Below are 21,078 nucleotides of genomic sequence, written 5' to 3'. Positions count from 1 at the left end.
CATGCAATTTGGTAGAAAGAATCAAGAGGGAGACTATTATTTAAATGGGAAAGACATAGAGGGACATGACTGTTCTTGTGCATGAAACACAACAAGATGCCATGCAGGTGCAGTAATTTTGGCTTATTGTTACGGTGGGGTGGAGGTGGTAGGGGGAGTTTTGCTACAACTGAGTGGGGTGTTAGTGAGGCTGCACCTGAAGTGCTCAGTATAATTTTGGTCCCTTTGTTTAAAAAAAGAGACTGTTCAGAAAAGATTCACTGGGCTGATTCCTAGGATGGAGTTGACTTATCAAGGATGACTAAACAAATCATGTGCTTATTCATTAGAATTAAGAGAAATTAGAGGTGATCTTATTGGAACTCACAAGATTCCAACTGGACTTGACAGGGTTGAATGTTGAGATGATGTTTCTACTAGTTGGGGGAATCTTGAACTAAGGGACATAGTTACAAAATAAAAGGACACCCATTTAGAACTGAACATTTTTAAGAGATTTCTTTTCCTAGACGGCAGTGAATATCTGGAATTATCTAACCCAGAGAGCTGTGGAGCGGGTAGATAGATTATTGATAGGAATTGATGGCAAATAAAGAAGTTGAGACCTGAGGCAGATCAGCCAGAATCTTATTGAATCAGAGATTAGACTTGAGGGGCCAAATGCCAATTCCTGCTCATATGTTCTTATGATGTTGTGTGAAAACATTTAGAGACTAGAACGTTTCTGCAGGACAACTCTAGTTCATCAAAAACACATTCTAACTCCCAGTTTCAAAGTTGCATTTGATCAGTAATCAAGAGCATGCCCTTATTTATTCGCGAGCTTAATTCACAACATAAATAATTTACAACCACATAACATATATTACAACCCAGGAATATTCCAAGCACCTTTGTATCCAGTTATAGTCAGAGTCATAGAGATATACAGCACGGAAACAGACCCCTCGGTCCAACTCGTCCATGCCGACCAGATGTCCCAACCTAATCTTTTCCCATTCTTTTTTGCAGTAGAAGAAGAATTCCAAAGCTCTTTGTAGAATTATATCACAATATTTCTTAACTCGCAATGGGGAGAAAACAAGCATTTAGTTTAATGCCTTATTCAAAAGTACAATTCTAAAGGTACTCTTAGCATAACACTGAAGTATTGGTCTAAGTCATGTGCTCAAAACTATGGAATTAAATTAGAACCCACAATCTTCTGATTCAAAAGTAAAAGTGAGCTAAGACAGATTTTTGTAAACCCCTTTCATATAGATCCTGTTGATTTGCATTGTTGGTATTTAACTTACCTGTTTGGTGCAAGTCTGTTTTATTAGGTGAACAGATGTTTTCCAGTAATCAAATATTACATGTGCCACCCAGATTATACTGGTTCTTTTATCTTTTGAACCTTATTGCAACATAATGCACATTGTTAAAATGCTATTGTCAAGGGTGATATTCTGCATCTGGGAAATAGCCAAAAATACTCCATATCCCAGGACAGTATAACATGCCTGGCACAGCAGAAAAGTATTTAACTGCACTGCTTTAATAGTTAGAAATCACCACTAGTAAAATGTAACAATAATTTACAAATATGAAGTTAAGGTACATTAGCATTACTCTTAAACTTCACTATTCTTTGAACAAATTAAGATCAATATTACCTTTTGCTGTCAAAATTTTAGTTCCAGTAGCCAAACAAAATGGAATAATATTTTACAAATCCAACAACACTTAAAGTAGTAGTTTTGTTTATGTCTAAAATTCTTGAAGTTACCAAGATTATCAATTTGTAACAGAAGGCCCATTGTTTTGCTATAAATATATATATATATACAACCTAGATGGTAAACAGATATTTATTGTGATGAAATGCCAATTTCATTGGACTAAACAGTTTGATTCTGATTATTTACCAATTGATTTTCAATTAACTCTTTCATTACAAATGAGATTTTTTTTTATTATCTCTGTTGGCACTCACATTGCTGCTGAATTTGTTGGTTTTCTTCACAGGAAGTGATCCATTAACAGAAAAACTTGCAATGGTATTCTTCTTTGTGCTCTGAAAATTACATTTTAAATATAGCTCTCATTAGCAATTTGAGTTATTCATATACCAATGTTTTCTGTTTTAGAATTAGGTTCAGGCAAGTAATTGAAATAAGATTTGTCCCCTATATGAATGTCAGAATGAGGTCAAACTGAATTAAGAAGAAACATGAAGGACGATTCAATGGCTAAAACATTGCCAAAGCTAACAATTAGAACAGGTTAACCATCTTCAAAAAGATAAAATTGCATACAACTATTTGTAAATGTTTTCCACTGAAACAAAACCAATCTCCCCATTGTGGAAACAACTTTTAATTGTAAAATTCTGCTCCTGCTCCAGTACCACAAATAACTCCTAAATAGAGTCATAGAGATGTACATGAAAAAAAACAGATTAGATTAGATTACATTACAGTGTGGAAACAGGCCCTTCGGCCCAACAAGTCCACACCGACCCACCGAAGCGCAACCCACCCATACCCCTAACCTAACACTACGGGCAATTTAGCATGGCCAATTCACCTGACCCGCACATCTTTGGACTGTGGGAGGAAACCGGAGCACCCGGAGGAAACCCACGCAGGCACGGGGAGAACGTGCAAACTCCACACAGTCAGTCGCCTGAGGCGGGAATTGAACCCAGGTCCCTGGCGCTGTGAGGCAGCAGTGCTAACCACTGTGCCACCGTGCCGTACCTAATAGGATGAACAAATAGCATACTTAATTAGAACCTGTTACAAGCTGCAAAGTACTTATGTGGAATATCAGTGTAATTCATTCATGTAAGAGAATTCATTTGACTAATTTTATTGCATTCAATCCCAGCCCCACACAGAGAGAAAAACTATTGAGATAATTTGTCTGCTCAATCAATTTTCTTATGGGATAGTTTTACTGTGGATTGTTGGAATCAAAGTTGAGCACTGATTCTCAAGCAACACCACCTAGACAAAAAGAAAATCATCGCTTAGGCACGGCACAAAGAAAACAGCCCATTACAGAATCTCCTATATTTCGTTCCAATAACGTTAACTAGACAGGAATCAGGTAGGTTCCACCACAGACTGGTTATCCTCCTCATCACATTTTCTTTTCTAATCTCCACTATGGTGATGTTCAACAGTAAAATGGCATGAAGAAAAGAATCCTGTCACTCCTTTCAAAAAAAGGAAAATGGCCAAGTGGTAAAGACAAGAGCAAATTCTGGTTTCATATTGCACCTCATCACATCTTTCAGGAATGTTGCAATATGCAGTACATGTAATCAATTATTTTGCAATTCAGAAGTTGTAATATAAGCAAGAAGAGCTTTTTTGGCCAACATCAATCTTTCTATGGATAATAATAATTTCTGCAAGGAAATATTGGTGTGTGTTGTTGGCTATTCAGTGAAGCAACTGATGCCAGGAGGCCAGGATGTCATTTAATGGCAATCAGCACCTCTTCAAGAGGAGATTTCGTGGCACAGGCTTGGAGGGCCAAAGGGCCTGTAGCTGTGCATTATTGTTCTTTGTCATTCTTTGAAACTCATTCTGATTGCAAAACCTGCATGCAATTCTGAAGCAAGTGGCTGAAGGAGCAAGAGAGTAATCTCTGATGCTGCACTGATATCAATGGCAGTGGTTAGAGAACCCTGTTTTATTGCCCCCCAGGATCAGGGATCTGATGAAGACACAAGGAAAGGACAACATGCAGGAGACCAGCCATGATCATATTGATTGGTGCAGCAGGCTTAAGGTGCCAAACAGCCTACTCATGTTCTTATTTCTTACAGTTTTACATCAATACCATGACCATTGCCACAAGAACACAGCTACAGTGCCAGAAAATAAAACAAATGATCTCACTAGAGTAGTCACAGGAAGAAATATTTTCTACTCACAGCAGCACTCATTACAGCTTCATTTTTCAAACATGCCACAACACAACATAACACAATAAGTAGGGAAGAAGTGAGTTTGTATGTCCTGCCCACACACCACTCCACCTTTAAACAGATATTCTGGTTTTCAAGGGAGGGAGTACAGTGAATATACTGACTAGTGGCAACATTAGAGGAGAAGCCACACAAACATTCATTATACCAAAGCTTTGTCTGGGCTTGACAAGCTGCGGATGCTTTCAATGTTAGGTCACACCACAGTGTTAAGAAATGGTTCTTGTGGTGCACTGGTAGTGTCCCTACATCTGAGCCAAAGTCTCAGGTTCAAGCCCTACCCACAGAGGTGTAAATGACATCTCTGAACAAGTTGATTAGAAAATATCTAGGGCTAAGCAGTGCAGTAATTTTGAAGATACACTATCACTTGATCTGATAATTAAAAAAACCTCAATTCAGGTAACAAGATAATGGTTAAATTAGAGGCTATGTTAGAGGAAGATTCTGGATCTGTTGACTCATCAGGCACAAGTGCACAGAAACTGGGCACAGCAATATAGGTAGCATAGGAGATAGTGTGCAAAACAGCAAGGTTGGACTGTATTTACATTGCAAATAATTCAGATAAAGATTCTGATACGACCAAAGACACTCAGGCATACATTAGGAATAACATTCTACATCCACTTCAGTATTGTGAACAAATCCTATGTAAATTCACACAAATATGAGGAAACATGAGAGTCCAAGCAATCTTTAATGAAATGCTCCAACAGATAGATGAAGGTTGTCCTCTTGTATGCTCCTTCTGTTGCTCTTGTTGCTAGGTGGTGTAAGAGCTGGTCAACGTAATTGCTAAGGAGCATGCGGCATAGGAATTAGTAGAAAGGAGTGTACTGCAAAGCTCCTCTAGAACAATCCATGCATTAAGTGAGTGCTTTTAGTGATGGCCCTCACAGAAGCCACTGATCTTGTTTTAACTGTGCTTTCAGGTATCATAAGGCAATAGCCAGATAATAACTTGGCAGCCTGATTGGATTAAGGATAGCACAGAATTTGCAAAGGATAAAAGTTATGACTGCCACTAGGAGAGAAGGCATAGACCTCCATGACGTACAAGCTATGGCTGTGCACCAGTTGTAAGTGGCAGCACAATCCTTTTCTAAGCTGGTTATAGGGAGCTCTCAAAGTGATATATGCCCAGTCATTGGTGCTTGCACCATGGGGAAGCCTGAAAAGTTTAGGATTCTTGAATCAAGGCATAATCCAATGGAACTTCATTTAACAACCTTTCTTTATAGAGTGTGTAGCAGACCACTATGATAAATCTCTATGCTGTGTATATGTAGCTAGTATCACCTGCTGGAGCCTGAAAACAGTACTGATTTGATGCTTTAATTGTTGCTGGGGTAGTACCATAGCAGTTCCACTAAATCACCTATAATTAAAGCCACTTTATTTGTGAAAAAGAGAAACAATCTAGAAAATACAAAATCTCTCAGTGCAAAGTGAAATTTCATGGGTGATAAAACACAGCAAAAATTGCTATATTTCATGGAGCAGACAGAAGTACTAAACTAGCAATTAGTCTACAAGAATACTCCTTAATAGAGCATGAGTGAGGATATCGTCATGCCAATAAACATTAATTGTGCTGAATGAGGTCAGGATGCACTGAACGAGATATGGTTTAATTCAAAATGGTGGCGAGGCTGTGGGCAATCATCTGAGGATAAGGGGACTGACACAGCCATTCTCAGCTCTGGACAAATGCATAGCCTCAGAAATTCCAAGGTAAAGGCTATATTTGACCAGCAGCAATACTACCTAAATACCAGACTCCCCTGAGGCAATATAGGGTCTTACCTGAGAATACAGGACTCCTCCAAAAGGCTCATAAACGCCATCATGGCTCAGGATTTTTAGCTCTTCTATATAGAAACTAGACAATCTTATAGAATACCATACATAGCAGCACTGAGTGCATGCAATGTTCTACAACTTTCAAGAAGAATTGGAAATATTGATACCTGGGACTAGATTATTGTGAAGGAAACCTAAGACATTGTTAGGCAGATGCGTGTCTTCCAAATTTTAATTCTGGGGAGGCAGGGTAGAGTGGAGTCAGGTGCAATGTATCAGAGGGAGCAATAGAGCCAAGCAGATGGCAAGGCCAGCGAGCAAGAAGACCTGCCTTCATTACTAGAGCATCAACCCAGTTCCATTCATAATTTGCGACATCAAGCTCTCACCAAACTACATCTGTACCAACCAAAATAGGCTGCAAATGTGTGTATGCCTGCATTCCATAAATCGCTTAGCCCTCAGCAAAATGTTTCTGTAGTAGTAGGGTGGGTAAGCTTTACTTGACTGACTTTTCTCTTAACTTGTAATAACCTGTGTTTCTTTGAAGATTTTCTTTTACTGCTTTTGTGTTAATTGACACAAAATTAAGATATCCAAAGTAGTTAAAAGCTTGATAATATGAATAGCTTTGATTTATTGTTCCTCTTTGACTCATCATTAAGCTGTCAATGTTTTACAATGGGAATTTTGACATTCTGTTTTTCTTGTTCACCACTCAATACTAAGGATCCACCTTATTAGTTCACAACTTTTCTGAAATGACATGAACTACTTCTACTGACAAAATGGTTTGGCCGCAAATATTTAGGGCAACTTGAACAGTCTACTCATTCAGTGGAGCCAGTACGTATGGCAGTGATGCATGTGTGCTTGCTGCCCAGACCTTAACACACAACTATTGGAAACAGGAATGGAAATGGGAATCTTGGAATTGGGCCCTGACAGCCATTTTAAATACCTCCAGACTCAACAAAACTTCAGACCATCATGTTAGGCGTGTGAAATTGCACCTTTTTTGTTTTAAGGGAATAATGAAAAGAAGAAAGGAGGGGTGAAGGAAATCAAATGTCATTGAAGAGGGATAGTATAACTTCTGATGAAATATGCATTATGCATTGCAGTAAGAGTGGTTTTGTCCTCAATGGATGGGTTTTCACAAACAGCTCAAAATGAGTTCCAGATCATTTCATCCTCCTTGGATCGGAAAGTGAACTTTAAAAGTTCCTGGAGAAGGTTATGTGAACTTGATAGGATTGTAGAGTCCTGTGCTGGGTCCAGCCTCCTTCCTGGACAGGCAAGACGCTCAGGGCACCTCTCTACAGTGGAACTACGTTTTTTTTCTCTTCTCCCTCTGGTGATCTGGTTAATTCAGGTTCTCATCTTCTCATCTCATCATCAAAGGGCCATGCTATGGAGAGCACAGCAAACCACCCAATACCAGAGACCTTGGAAGGATGTATGCTAGGTGCCACCTAATCAGATAAGACACCAGAATCACATCTTTGGAAAATGAATAGCCTGGTGGTCTTTGGGAACTGAAGCTTCAGTTGTAGCAGTGCTTGGAATTACTTAAAGATGAAGGAGCCAAATCTTTGAAGGATAACCTTTGTCCCTGGGAATCCAAGAAAGTATAGTACATGAAGTTTTTGTGTGGTTCCAGGTCAGTTGTATATTCAAAGGATGGAAGCCCTTCCTGTTGGCGAATCTCCCTGGTCAATCAATTGGTCCTTTGCTAGCAACACAGGTGCAATCAAAGATACCTTGCATCAAAAGGAATCCAAAAATGAACTTCACTGTTCTTCGTATCCAAGGGGGCTTATCTGTTTGAGATTGTAAATACTGCACACTCTGGCAAATAAGGCATCAGTGACCCCATTAGTGACACATGCAGTGACGTATTACTATTTAATCATTGCTGACAATTTGACCTTATCTGCTATCTTACCCGCATCCATCTACTGACATTCTCATGCTCAGGACATGGTTTCTAGTGTTGATGAAATTGACCCTCATTGCCAGTGAACCCAATATCCGAAAATCATGCTCGCAATAATGTCTGTTTTGAAATATTGTGCATAATTCTGATCTCCTTCCCACAGGATGTTTTGAAACATAAAAGGGTTTAAAAAACATTTACAAGGATGTTGCCAGGATCGGAGGTTTGAGAGGAGAAAGTGAGGACTGCAGATGCTAGAGGTCAGAGCTGAAAATGTGTTGCTGGAAAAGCACAGCAGGTCAGGCAGCATCCAAAGAGCAGGAGAATCGACGTTTCGGGCATGAGCCCTTCTTCAGGAAATTTCCTGAAGAAGGGCTCATGCCCGAAACGTCGATTCTCCTGCTCTGTGGATGCTGCCTGGCGTGCTGCGCTTTTCCAGCAACACATTTTCAGCTTGGAGGTTTGAGATATAGGGAAAGCCTGAATAGGCTGGGGCTGTTTTCCCTGGAGTGTTGGAGGCTGAGGGGTGATCTTGTATAGGTTTGTAAAATCATGATGGGCATGGATAGGATAAATAGACAAAGTATTTTCCCTGGGGGTTTCAGGTGAGAAGGGAAAGATTTAAAAGGGGCCTAAGGGGCAACTTTTTCATACAAAGGGTGGTTTGTGTACGGAATGAGCTGCCTGACGAAGTGGTAGCCTGGTAATATTATAACATTTAAAAAGATCTGGGTGGGTGTATGAATATGCGAGTAAAAAATGAGGTCTGCAGATGCTGGAGATCACAGCTGCAAATGTGTTGCTGGTCAAAGCACAGCAGGCCAGGCAGCATCTCAGGAATAGAGAATTCGACGTTTCGAGCATAAGCCCTTCATCAGGAATAAGAGAGAGAGCCAAGCAGGCTAAGATAAAAGGTAGGGAGGAGGGACTAGGGGGAGGGGAGATGGAGGTGGGATAGGTGGAAGGAGGTCAAGGTGAGGGTGATAGGCCGGAGTGGGGTGGGGGCGGAGAGGTCAGGAAGAGGATTGCAGGTTAGGAGGGCGGTGCTGAGTTGAGGGAACCGACTGAGACAAGGTGGGGGGAGGGGAAATGAGGAAACTGGAGAAATCTGAATTCATACCTTGTGGTTGGAGGGTTCCCACCCCTCTCACCCACTCCAACCTCTCACCCTCAGAACGTGCAGCCCTCCACTCCAATCCCAACCTCACCATCAAACCCGCAGACAAGGGAGGCGCGGTGGTAGTTTGGCGCACTGACCTGTATACCGCTGAAGCCAAACGCCAGCTCGCGGACGCCTCCTCTTATCGCCCCCTTGACCACGACCCCACCTCCCACCACCAAACCATCATCTCCCAGACCATTCAGGACCTCATCACCTCAGGGGATCTCCCATCCACCGCCTCCAACCTCATAGTCCCACAACCCCGCACCGCCCGTTTCTACCTCCTGCCCAAAATCCACAAACCTGCCTGCCCCGGCCGACCCATTGTCTCAGCCTGCTCCTGCCCAACCGAACTCATCTCCCAATACCTCGACACGGTCCTGTCCCCTTTAGTCCAAGAACTCCCCACCTACGTTCGGGACACCACCCACGCCCTCCACCTCCTCCATGATTTTCGCTTCCCCGGTCCCCAACGCCTTATTTTCACTATGGACATCCAGTCCCTGTACACCTCCATCCCCCATCACGAAGGACTCAAAGCCCTCCGCTTCTTCCTTTCCCGCCGCACCAACCAGTACCCTTCCACTGACACCCTCCTTCGACTGAACTGGTCCTCACCCTGAATAACTTCTCTTTTCAATCCTCCCACTTCCTCCAAACTAAAGGAGTTGCCACGGGCACCCGTATGGGCCCCAGCTATGCCTGCCTCTTCGTAGGATATGTAGAACAGTCCATCTTCCGCAACTACACTGGCACCACCCCCCACCTTTTCCTCCGCTACATCGATGACTGTATCGGCGCTGCCTCGTGCTCCCACGAGGAGGTTGAACAGTTCATCAACTTTACTAACACCTTCCATCCCGACCTGAAATTCACCTGGACTGTCTCAGACTCCTCCCTCCCCTTCCTAGACCTTTCCATTTCTATCTCGGGCGACCGACTCAACACAGACATCTATTATAAACTGACTGACTCCCACAGCTACCTGGACTACACCTCCTCCCACCCTGCCCCCTGTAAAAACGCCATCCCATATTCCCAATTCCTTCGTCTCCGCCGCATCTGGTCCCAGGAGGACCAATTCCAACACCGCACAGCCCAGATGGCCTCCTTCTTCAAGGACCGCAGATTCCCCCCAGACGTGATCGACGATGCCCTCCACCGCATCTCCTTCACTTCCCGCTCCTCCGCCCTTGAGCCCCGCTCCTCCAACCGCCACCAAGACAGAACCCCACTGGTTCTCACCTACCACCCCACCAACCTCCGCATACAACGTATCATCCGCCGCCATTTCCGCCACCTCCAAACGGACCCCACCACCAAGGATATATTTCCCTCCCCTCCCCTATCAGCGTTCCACAAGGACCACTCCCTTCGTGACTCCCTCGTCAGATCCACACCCCCCACCAACCCAACCTCCACCCCCGGCACCTTCCCCTGCAACCGCAGGAAATGTAAAACTTGCGCCCACACCTCCACACTCACTTCCCTCCAAGGCCCCAAGGGATCCTTCCATATCCGCCACAAGTTCACCTGTACCTCCACACACATCATCTATTGCATCCGCTGCACCCGACGTGGCCTCCTCTATATTGGTGAGACAGGCCGCTTACTTGCGGAACGCTTCAGAGAACACCTCCGGGCCGCCCGAACCAACCAACCCAATCACCCCATGGCTCAACACTTTAACTCTCCCTCCCACTCCACCGAAGACATGCAGGTCCTTGGACTCCTCCACCGGCAGAACACAACAACACGACGGCTGGAGGAGGAGCGCCTCATCTTCCGCCTGGGAACCCTCCAACCACAAGGTATGAATTCAGATTTCTCCAGTTTCCTCATTTCCCCTCCCCCCACCTTGTCTCAGTCGGTTCCCTCAACTCAGCACCGCCCTCCTAACCTGCAATCCTCTTCCTGACCTCTCCGCCCCCACCCCACTCCGGCCTATCACCCTCACCTTGACCTCCTTCCACCTATCCCACCTCCATCGCCCCTCCCCCAGTCCCTCCTCCCTACCTTTTATCTTAGCCTGCTTGGCTCTCTCTCTTATTCCTGATGAAGGGCTTATGCTTGAAACGTCGAATTCTCTATTCTTGAGATGCTGCCTGGCCTGCTGTGCTTTGACCAGCAACACATTTGCAGTTGCGGGTGTATGAATATGAATGGTTTAGAGGGATATGGGCCAAATGCTGGAAAATGGGATGAGATTAGATTATTTGGTGGGCATGGACAAGTTGGACCAAGGGTCTGTTTCTGTGCTCTACATCTCTATGACTCTACAACTCTATTGCCTTACTTAAGCTCAGCTCAACCTCTGGAACCCTAACCCCACCTAAATCATTGCACTACAAGTTGAACAACAACCCCCTCTACTGCCTGACCACTAATAAAGCACTCCTCTTGAAATTTTACACATCCCATAGCAGTGTTTCAATGGCTGTGTGTCCATCTCAGTTGTTTTTTTCTTTTATGGGGCCATATAAAAACATGGTGTGGATATGACTACACATCCACTTTGTTGTCACCTCCTTGTAGCTAGCAAAGCAATCATTAACATTAATTGTGGATTAGTGGTGCTGGAAGAGCACAGCAGTTCAGGCACCATCCAAAGTGCAGCAAAATCGACATTTCGGGCAAAACCCCTTCATCAGGAAACCAATTAATTAACATTAATTGGCCTACCTCCAAAAGATATCTGTAACATGCCTTCCACTGTCCCAAGGAAAATTGCCAGTGTTGGGAAGTGCGATACAAATAGCTGCTATTTTCAGCACCTGCCAGTTTATATTCTTGCCCTCATCAGGACTTCAAAAACCTGCTCAAACTTATACAGCTCAGTTTCACTTTAGTTATACAGTTATTCAGTTACCTCTGTCATGGAGGAGGATGTGTGACTTCATTTCTCTAGAAATTCAATTTTTGGTATTATTTTTAATGACAATTTACCTGTGTAGATGGAGAGCGGGGCTGCTTACTACCCACATCAATTTCTCTGGAACTATTTGATGTACCATTGCTGCTGGTAGAACTCTCCCCACCATCCTGGCTAGTTTCCATGTCATGAAAAATACTGCTCGGTACAGAACTTGAACTTGACTCTTCTTCATCTCCATCCAGGTCCTCTCTCCACTGTTTCATCATTTCAAGTACATTTGGTGGTCTTTGTATAGCTGTAGTATCACCCTAAAGTTCAAGAATTATATTCAGAGATTTGAGCAACATAGAAAACTGAAACACACATACTTTATAGCTAAAGATCTGTATGAATAGGCTTTATAGATTTGGAAATTCAGCATTCTTAGTTAAGTTTTGAGATCTACACATAACATGGCAAACCTGTAAAATGTAACACATAACACCTTTCCTTTTTTTGTTGCCTACGAATGCAGTGGACAAGTTGTCATTTTCTTTTCATTTTTAGGTTGAATAACAAAGTTTCTTGGAATAGCTCTTAATAGCTCTTTCATCAATAAAAAGGCCATATCCTCATTGCATTGTGCAATGTAAGTGTGCGTTTTTATTGCAGGTACACATTTGTGCTCTAGATATTTCACAATATGTTTAGTGACAGTGCCAAAAAAGTACCTGCACTGGTAAACTGAAAAAAAATTGTATCAGCAGAGACAGAACATAGCTATCTCAAATTAGGAAAGGCCTCACTGATATTTGTAACATTGAATTATAATAATTTGAAATTAATACATGATGACAGAGAAAAAGTAATTTATTTTTTTTTAAAAATTAAACTTGGAGACACCAATGCATTACATCACCTTCTACAGTCAGTATGCCCTAAATGTGTGCCTATTGCCAAACTATTTTCCAAGTGCATGGGGTGTTTGGTACCAAGAGTATTTGAAGTCAATTTTTTTTTTCTGGTGAGGCCAGCCTTCAAGGAAAAGACATTCTTAGTGTACATGGCAAACCTGTCCAAACATTGGAATTAGATGATCTTTTTTTAAAAAAAACAAATTTGTTCTTGGGATTGTAGCAACACTTGGAAGGCAGGATTTATTACCAATTTATTCGCAAATGCCATGAGGGCTAAAACAATTGTTATGTATGAGGCCACATTTTAGAAATATTAATTTGAATTTTATAATTTGCCATACTGAATTTTAGACAGTCAGCCACTGCATTGCTCGTCCAGTACTATAACTAGTAAGGGATCTTATGACCCTAAATATTTCTTCAAAATTTCGATTAGTACTAACCAATGGGATGCAAAACTGTCTTGCTACAACTGATATTAACTATCTTCTCATTGAGCAATTTAAAAATCGGTTACTTTCATTTTATAAAGCAGTTAAACAATATTCATCGAGCCCAAAAAACCAATGCATATGTAACAGTTGGAAGCACCCAACGAGGAGAAAGGGAAGAGTTCCTAGTTATGGTAAACAGTAACAATTACCGTGATTAGTGAGAAACCAGAAGAAGACAGAAGTGTACAAAATAAGTATGTAGTAGAATAGTCAAAGGTACAGTTTCATGGAAGTCTTAGAAATGCGAAGTTTGACATTGTACGTTTTTAAGAACAAGTAACCTTATAGGAATTTATAAAATAATGGGGGATTACAGATAGAACTAATGGTAGTTGTCTCTTCCCTAGGATGGGGGAATTTCAAGACTAGGGGGCACGTTTTTAAAGTGAGAGGGGAGAGATTTCAAAAAGACAACAGGGGTAAATTGTTTTACATAGAGGGTGGTTTGTGTGTGGAATGAACTTCCAGAGGAAGTGGTGGATGCAGGTATAATTCCAATGTTTAAAAGACATTTGAATGAATACATAAAAAGGAAAGATTTGAAGAGATATGCTCCAGGTGCAGACGGGTAGGACAAGTTTAGTATGGGATTATGATTGGCATAGAATGGTTGGACCAAAGGGTCTGCTTCTGAGTTGTATGACTCTATGATACTTCTACTTTAAAAGTACAGAAATTGGAAAAAAAAGTTTTAAAAAGATCACTTTAAGATTGCCATAGCTGCAGAATCAACTGAGAAGTTTAAAAACACAAAAAATACTTATTTAGGAAGTTAGTGTGCTTTGGGATATAAAGAAAGGGCAAAAAATTGAAATGGAGAGTTCCTACCATTAAAAGTTTGAGTGATGTAGATATGACTAACCAACTGACGTATTCATGTTCTTGTGTTCCTAATGAGGTGGAATTTTTTTTTAGTATGTGCTTGGAGTCATAGAGATACACAGCATAGAAACAGACTCTTCGGTCCAACTCGTCCATGCCGACCAGATCCCATTTGCCAGCACTTGGCCCATATCCCTCTAAACCTTTCCTATTCATATACCCATCCGGATGCCTTTTAAATGTTGCAATTGTACCAGCCTCCACCACTTCTTCTGGCAGATCATTCCATACACACGCCACCCTCTGCACAAACAAGTTGCCCCTTAGGTCTCTTTTATATCTTTCCCCTCTCACCCTAAACCTATGCCATCTAGTTCTGGACTCCCCAGCCCAGGGAAAAGACTTCGCTTATTTACCCTATCCATGCCCCTCATGATTTTATAAAACTCTATGAGGTCACCCCTCAGCCTCTGATGCTCCAGGGAAAAAAGCCCCAGCTTATTCAGCCTCTCCCAATCGCTCAAATCCTCCAACCATGGCAAATTCCTTGCAAATCTTTTCTGAATCCTTTCAAGTTTCACAGTATCCTTCTGATAGGAAGGAGACAAGAAATGCTTGCAATATTCCAAAGGTGGTTGAACCAACATCCTGTATAGACCCAATATGACCTACCAATTCCTGTACTCAATATTCTGACCAATAAAGGAAAGCATACGAAACGCCTTTTTCACTATCCTATCTACCTGCAACTCTACTTTCAAGGAGCTATGAACCTGCATTCCAAGGTCTCTTTGTTCAGCACACATCCTAGGACCTTACTATTAAGTACATAAGTCCTGCAAAAACTCGCTTTCCCAAAATGCAGCACCTAGCATTTATCTAAATTAAACTCCATCTGCCACTTCTCAGCCCATTAGCCCATCTGGTCAAGATTCCATTGTAATCCGAGGTAACCTTCTTCACTGTGAAAGAGGAAATTCAAAGCATATCTTGAATACCCATTATGTGTATTAAAATAGTGAATGCATTGCGAAGATTACCTACAACTGCTAATATTAAATAGATATACTTCAATAAATACATAGACTACAATTTGCTCTTAATCAGATGAGTTCTTCCACCATCTCAAAGTAGGGTCAGATGGTGTAGAATATGTGTGGGTAGAATTGAGGAACCACAAAACGGGTCCAAACAGTAGTCAGGAGCTGGGGTGCAAGATACACCAAGAGATAGGAAAGATTTGTAGAAAAGGCGAAGTTACAGTGATCACGGGGGATTTCAATATGCAGGTGGACTGGGAAGATCAGGAAGGAAACTGCAAGGAATGGACACTCTTGAAATGTGGAGCTATTCAAGGGACAGCTACTGCCAGTCCTTGGTAAGTGTATACCTATCAGGCAGGGTGGTAGTTGTCAAAAGAGGGAGCCATGGTTTACTAAAGAAGTTGAAGCTCTTGTCAAGAGGAAGAGGAAGACTTGTGAGGATGAGGCGTGAAGGCTCAGTTAGGGTGCTTGAGAGTTAGGTTAGCCAGAAAAGATCTAAAGAGAAGGCTAAGAGTCAGGAGAGGACATGAGAAGTTGTTGGCGGATAGGATCAAGGAAAACCCTAAGGCCTCCTAACAGGTATATTAGGAATAAAAGAATGACTAGAGTAAGATTATAGTCAATCAAAGATAATAGTAGAATGTTGTGTGTGGAATCTGAGGACATAGGGTAAGTGCTTAATGAATGCTTTTTGTCAGTATTCACACTGGAAAAGGGCAATGTTAGCGAGAATACAGAGATGCAGGCTACAAGATTAGATGGGATTGAGACCGACAAAGGAGGTTTCCGCAATTTTGGAAGATCTGAAAATTTTCAGGGCCGGATAGGATTTATCCTCTGATTCTCTGGAAAGCCAGGGAGGAGATTGTAAAGCCTTTGGCTTTGATCTTTATGTCATCATTGTCAACAGGAGTAGTGCCAAAAGACTGCAGGATAGCAAATGTTGTTCCCTTGTTTAAGAAGAGAGTCTTGTCAACCCTGGTAACTATAGGCCAGTAAGCCTTACTTCAGTTGTAGCTATTGTGTTAGAAAAGGTTATAAGAAATAGGATTTATAATCATCTGCAAAGGAATAATTTGATTAGGGATAGTCAACACAGTTTTGAGGGTCATGCCTCACTAACCTTATTGAGTTCTTCGAGAAGGTGACAAAGCAGGTGGATGAAGGTAAGGCGGTTGATGTGCTGTATATAGACTTCTGTAAGGCGTTTGACAAGGTTCCACACAGTAGACTATTGCAGAAAATAAGGAGTTTCAGGATTGAAGGTGATTTAGCAGTTTGAATCAGAAATTGGCTGAAAGAAGTCAGAGGATGGTGGTTGATGGGAATGTTCATCCTGGAGGTCAGTTACCAGTGGTGTGCAGCATGGATCGGTTTTGGGGCCACTGCTGTTTGTCATTTTTATAAATGATCTAGAGGTGGATGCAGAAGGATGGGTTAGTAAATTTGCAGAGTTGCAATACACACCAAGAGTTGGCAGAGTTGTGGATAGTGTCGAGGGATGTTGTGGGTTACAGAGGGATATAGATAAGATGCAGAGCTGGGCTGAGAAGTGGCAAATGGAGTTTTATGCAGAAAAGTATGAGGTCATTCACTTCAGAAGAAGCAACAGGAATGCCAGCTACTGGGCTAATGGTAAATTCTTGGCAGTGTAGATGAACAGAGCGATCTCGGTGTCCAGGGAAATAAATCCCTGAAAGTTGCTTCCTAGGTTAATAGGATTATTAAGAAGGCATATGGTGTGTTGGCGTTAGTAGGGGGATTACGTTTCGGAGCCACAAGGTCATGCTTCAGCTGTACAAGACACTGGTAAGGCCTCACCTGGAGTACTGCATGCAGTTCTAGTCACTGCATTACAGGAGGGGTGTGGAAGGTTTGGAAAGGGTTCAGAGGAGATTCACTAGGATGTTGCCTGCTATGGAAGGAAGGTCTTACTAAGAAAGGCTAAGGGAACTGAGGCTGTTTTTGTTGGAGAGCAAAAGGTTGAGAGGTGACTTAATCGATACGTATAAGCTAATCAGAGGGTTAGATAGGATGGACAATGAGAGTCCTTTTCCTTGGATTGTGAAGGCTAACACAAGGAAACATAGCTTTAAATTGAGGGGTGATAGATTTAGGACAGATATTAGGGGTAAGTATCTTTATTCAGAGAGTAGTAGGGGCGTTAAGCGTGCCTGCAACAGTAGCAGACTCACCGACGTTAAGGGCATTTAAAATGGGCATTGGATGTACACATGGACAATGGAACTGTGTAGGTCAGATGGGCATCAGATTAATTTCACAGTTCGGCGCAACATCGAGGACCAAAGGGCTTGTACTGCTCTGTAAAGTTCTATGTTCTATGTTGGTAGTGGATTGCAAGAAAGGAATTTGTAGAATGCATACAAGATGGCATTTTGGAGCACTTTGTGGTGGGGCCCTCTAGGCAACAGGCAATACTGGATTTAGTGTTCTGCAATGAGGCAGACTTGATAAGGGAGCGTAATATAATTGAATTTACTCATTGATTTGAGAAGGAGAAGATCAAATCAGAGGTAACGGTATTGTAGCTGAACAAAGACAACAGAGGCTTGGGGGAGGAGCTGGGCAGAATTTACTGGGAAAGCAGCCTAGCAGGAAAGACAGTGGAACAGCAATGGCAAAAGTTTCTGGGAGTAATACAGGAGACACTGCAAGATTCATCCCGAGGAAATATACGCGCAGTACAGGGAGGATAAGATAACCATGGCTGACTAGGGAAGTCAGGGATAGTATAAAAGCAAAAGAGAAAGCATATAATTTGATGAAGGGCAATGAGAAACCAGAGAATTTACAAGCTTACAAAGATCAATAGGGGGCAACAAAAAAAAGGAGGGACAAGATTAAATATGAGGGTAAGCTAACCAGTAATACAAAGGAAGACTGTAAGAGTTTATTTGGTATCTAAAGAGAAAAAGAGAGGCAAAAGTGGACATTGGTCCAGTGAAAAATGACATTATAAGTATAGCAGTGGAGAACAAGGAAATGGCTAAAACTGAATAATCACTTTGCATCAGTTTTCACAGTGGAAGTAATATCCCAAAAAATCAAGAGAGTGAGGGGGCAGAGCCAAGTATGGTAGCCATCACCAAGGAGCAGGTGCTATAAAAGCTGAATGGCCTGATGGTAGATAAATCACCTGGACCAGATGGACTACAACCCAGAGTTCTAAGGGAGAAAGCTGAAGAGATAGTGAAGGTCTTAGTGGTGATCTTTCAGGACTCGCTAGAATCAGGAAGGATCCTAGAGGACTGGAAAATTACTAACATGACACACCTGTTTAAAAAGGGAGTAAGGCAAAAAAGGGAAAATTATAGACCGATTAGCCTAACCTCAGTCATGGGTGAGATCCTGGAATCCATTGTGAAGGATGAGATTCTGAATACTTGGAATGTATGGTAAAATAGAACAAAGTTAGCATGGTTTCAACAAGGGGAGGTCTAGAATTCTGCTAGAATTCTTTGAGGAAGTAACAAGAAGTTTAGACCCAGGAGAGCCAATGGACTTCAAGAAGGCCTTTGACAAGATGGCGTCCAGGAGACCACTGAGTAAAATAAGTGCCCATGGTACTTGAGAGAAAGTGCGAGCATGGATAGAAGCATTGGCTGTCTGGCACAAAGCAGAGAGTGGGGATAAAAGGATCCTTCTCACGATGGCAACTGGTGACAAGTGGTGTTCCATAAGGTTTAGTGTTGGGACCACAACTTTTCACTTTATACATGAACAATCTAGATGAAGGAACTGAGAGTATTCTGGCTAAGTTTGCAGATGATACAAAGATAGGTAAAGGGGCAGATAGCATTTAGGAGGCTGGGAGTTTGCAGAAGGATTTGGACAGGTTAGGAGAGTGGGCAAAGAAGTGGCAGATAGAGTACAATGTGGCAAAGTGTGAGGCCATGTACTTTAGTTTGAAGAATAGAGGCATGGTAAAAGCAATGACTGCAGATGCTGGAAACCAGAGTTTAGATTAGGGTGGTGCTGGAAAAGCACAGCAGGTCAGGCAGCATCCGAGGAGCAGGAAAATCGAAGTTTCGGGCAAAAGCCCTTCATCAGGAATACAGGCAGAGAACCTGAAGGGTGGAGAGATAAATGAGAGGAGGGTGGGAGTGGGGAGAAAGTAACATAGAGTACAATGGATGAGTGGGGAAGGGGATGAAGGTGATAGGTAGGGGGAGAGTGGAGTGGATAGGTGGAAAAGAAGATAGGCAGGTAGGACAAGTCATGGGGACAGTGCTGAGCTGGAAGTTTGGAACTGGGGTGAGGTGGGAGATGGGGAAATGAGGAAACTGTTGAAGTCCACATTGATGCCCTGGGGTTGAAGTGTTCCGAGGTGGAAGATGAGGCGTTCTTCCTCCAGGCGTCGGGTGGTGAGGGAGCGGCAGTGAAGGAGGCCCAGAACCTCCATGTCCTCGGCAGAGTGGGAGGGGGAGTTGAAATGTTGGGCCCCAGGGCGGTGTGGTTGATTGGTGTGGGTGTCCTAGAGATGTTCCCTAAAATGCTCTGCTAGAAGGCGTCCAGTTTCCCCAATGTAGTGGAAACCGCATCAGGAACAACGGATGCAATAAATGATATTGGTGGATGTGCAGGGAAAACTTTGATGGATGTGGAAGGTTCCTTTCGGGCCTTGGATGGAGGTGAGGGAGGAGGTGTGGGCAGGGGAAGGTGCCAGGATGGGAGGGTGGGTTGTTGAGGGGGCCGTGGACCTGGCCAGGTAGTCACGGAGGAACGGTCTTTGTGGAAGACAAAGAGGGGTGGGGAGGGAAATATATCCCTGGTGGTGGGGTCCGTTTAGAGATGGCGGAAATGTCAGTGGATGATTTGGTTTATGCGAAGGTTGGTAGGGTGGAAGGTGAGCACCTGGGGTGTTTGGTCCTTGTTACAGTTGGAGGGGTGGGGTCTGAGAGCGGAGGTGCAGGATGCAGATGAGATGCATTGGAGGGTATCTTTAACCACGTGGGAAGGGAAATTGTGGTCTCTAAAGAAGGCGGCCATCTGATATGTTCTGTGGTGGAACTGGTCCTCCTGGGAGCAGATAGAGTGGAGGCAGAGGAATTGGGAATACAGGATGGCATTTTTGCAGGAGGTAGGGTGGAAAGAGGTGTAATCCAGGCAGCTGAGGGAATTGGTGGGTTTGTAAAAAATGTTGGTGTCAAATCAGTCGTCGTTAATGGAGATGGAGAGATCCAGGCATAGACTATTTTCTAAATGGGGAGAAAATTCAGAAGTCTGACTTGGGAGTTCTAGTCCAGGATTGTCTCAAGATAAACTTGCAGGTTGAGTCAGTAGTTAGGAAGGCAAATGCAATGGTGGCATTTATTTTGAGAGGACTCGAATATAAAAGCAGGGATGTGCTTTTGAGGCTCTGTAAGGCTTTGATCAGACCACATTTGGAGTATTGTGTGCAGTTTTGGGAGCCATATCTCAGGGAGGATGTACTGGCCTTGGAGCGTTTTCAGAGGAGGTTTATGAGAACAGTCCTAGGAATGAAAAACTTATCATATAAGGAACATTTGAGAACTCTCGACCTATACTCCTTGGAGTTGAGAAAGGGGAGGTTGACTATACTTGAAACATTCAGAATACCGAATGGTCTGGACAGAGTGGATGTTGGGAAGATGTTTCATTGGTATGAGAGACTAGGACCCAAGGGCAAAGCCTTAGAGTAAAGGGAAGACCTTTTAGAACTGAGATAGGGAGAAATTCCTTCAGCCAGACTGGTGAATCTATGGAATTCATTGCCACAGAAGGCTGTGGAGGCCAGGTCATTGAGTATATTTAAGACAGGGATAGATAGGTTCTTGAGTATCAAGGGAATCAAGGATTACAGGAAGAAAGCGAGAGAATGGGGTTGAGAAACATCAGCCATGACTGAATAGCAGAGCAGACTCAATGGGCTGAATGGTCCAATTTCTGCTACGATGTCTTATCTCCAAACATTTTCACTGCTGAAACAAAGTTTAAGAAACATTTTAAGTCTGCAAATTTGTCCTCACACAGGTCTATGTTTATCTTAGGAGTCAAAATTTGAGGACCTAACCTAT

The 21,078-nt window shown here is 42.8% G+C and overlaps 1 protein-coding gene across 2 annotated transcripts in view; it reads right to left on the bottom strand.

The window, feature by feature from the left end:
* stk33 (serine/threonine kinase 33) overlaps positions 1-21,078 on the bottom strand; it is a 199,868-nt gene that overhangs the window by 19,914 nt on the left and 158,876 nt on the right. For both annotated transcript variants that reach the window (XM_060838506.1, XM_060838505.1), the window contains exon 12: positions 11,836-12,072. In XM_060838506.1, coding sequence (XP_060694489.1) covers positions 11,836-12,072 — 237 coding nt within the window. The remainder of the gene's footprint in view (positions 1-11,835; positions 12,073-21,078) is intronic.

This window comes from Hemiscyllium ocellatum, chromosome 18 (assembly GCF_020745735.1).
Source record: "Hemiscyllium ocellatum isolate sHemOce1 chromosome 18, sHemOce1.pat.X.cur, whole genome shotgun sequence".
In the NCBI taxonomy this organism is placed as follows: Eukaryota; Metazoa; Chordata; class Chondrichthyes; order Orectolobiformes; family Hemiscylliidae; genus Hemiscyllium; species Hemiscyllium ocellatum.
This window is presented reverse-complemented; position numbering and strand designations above follow the sequence as displayed.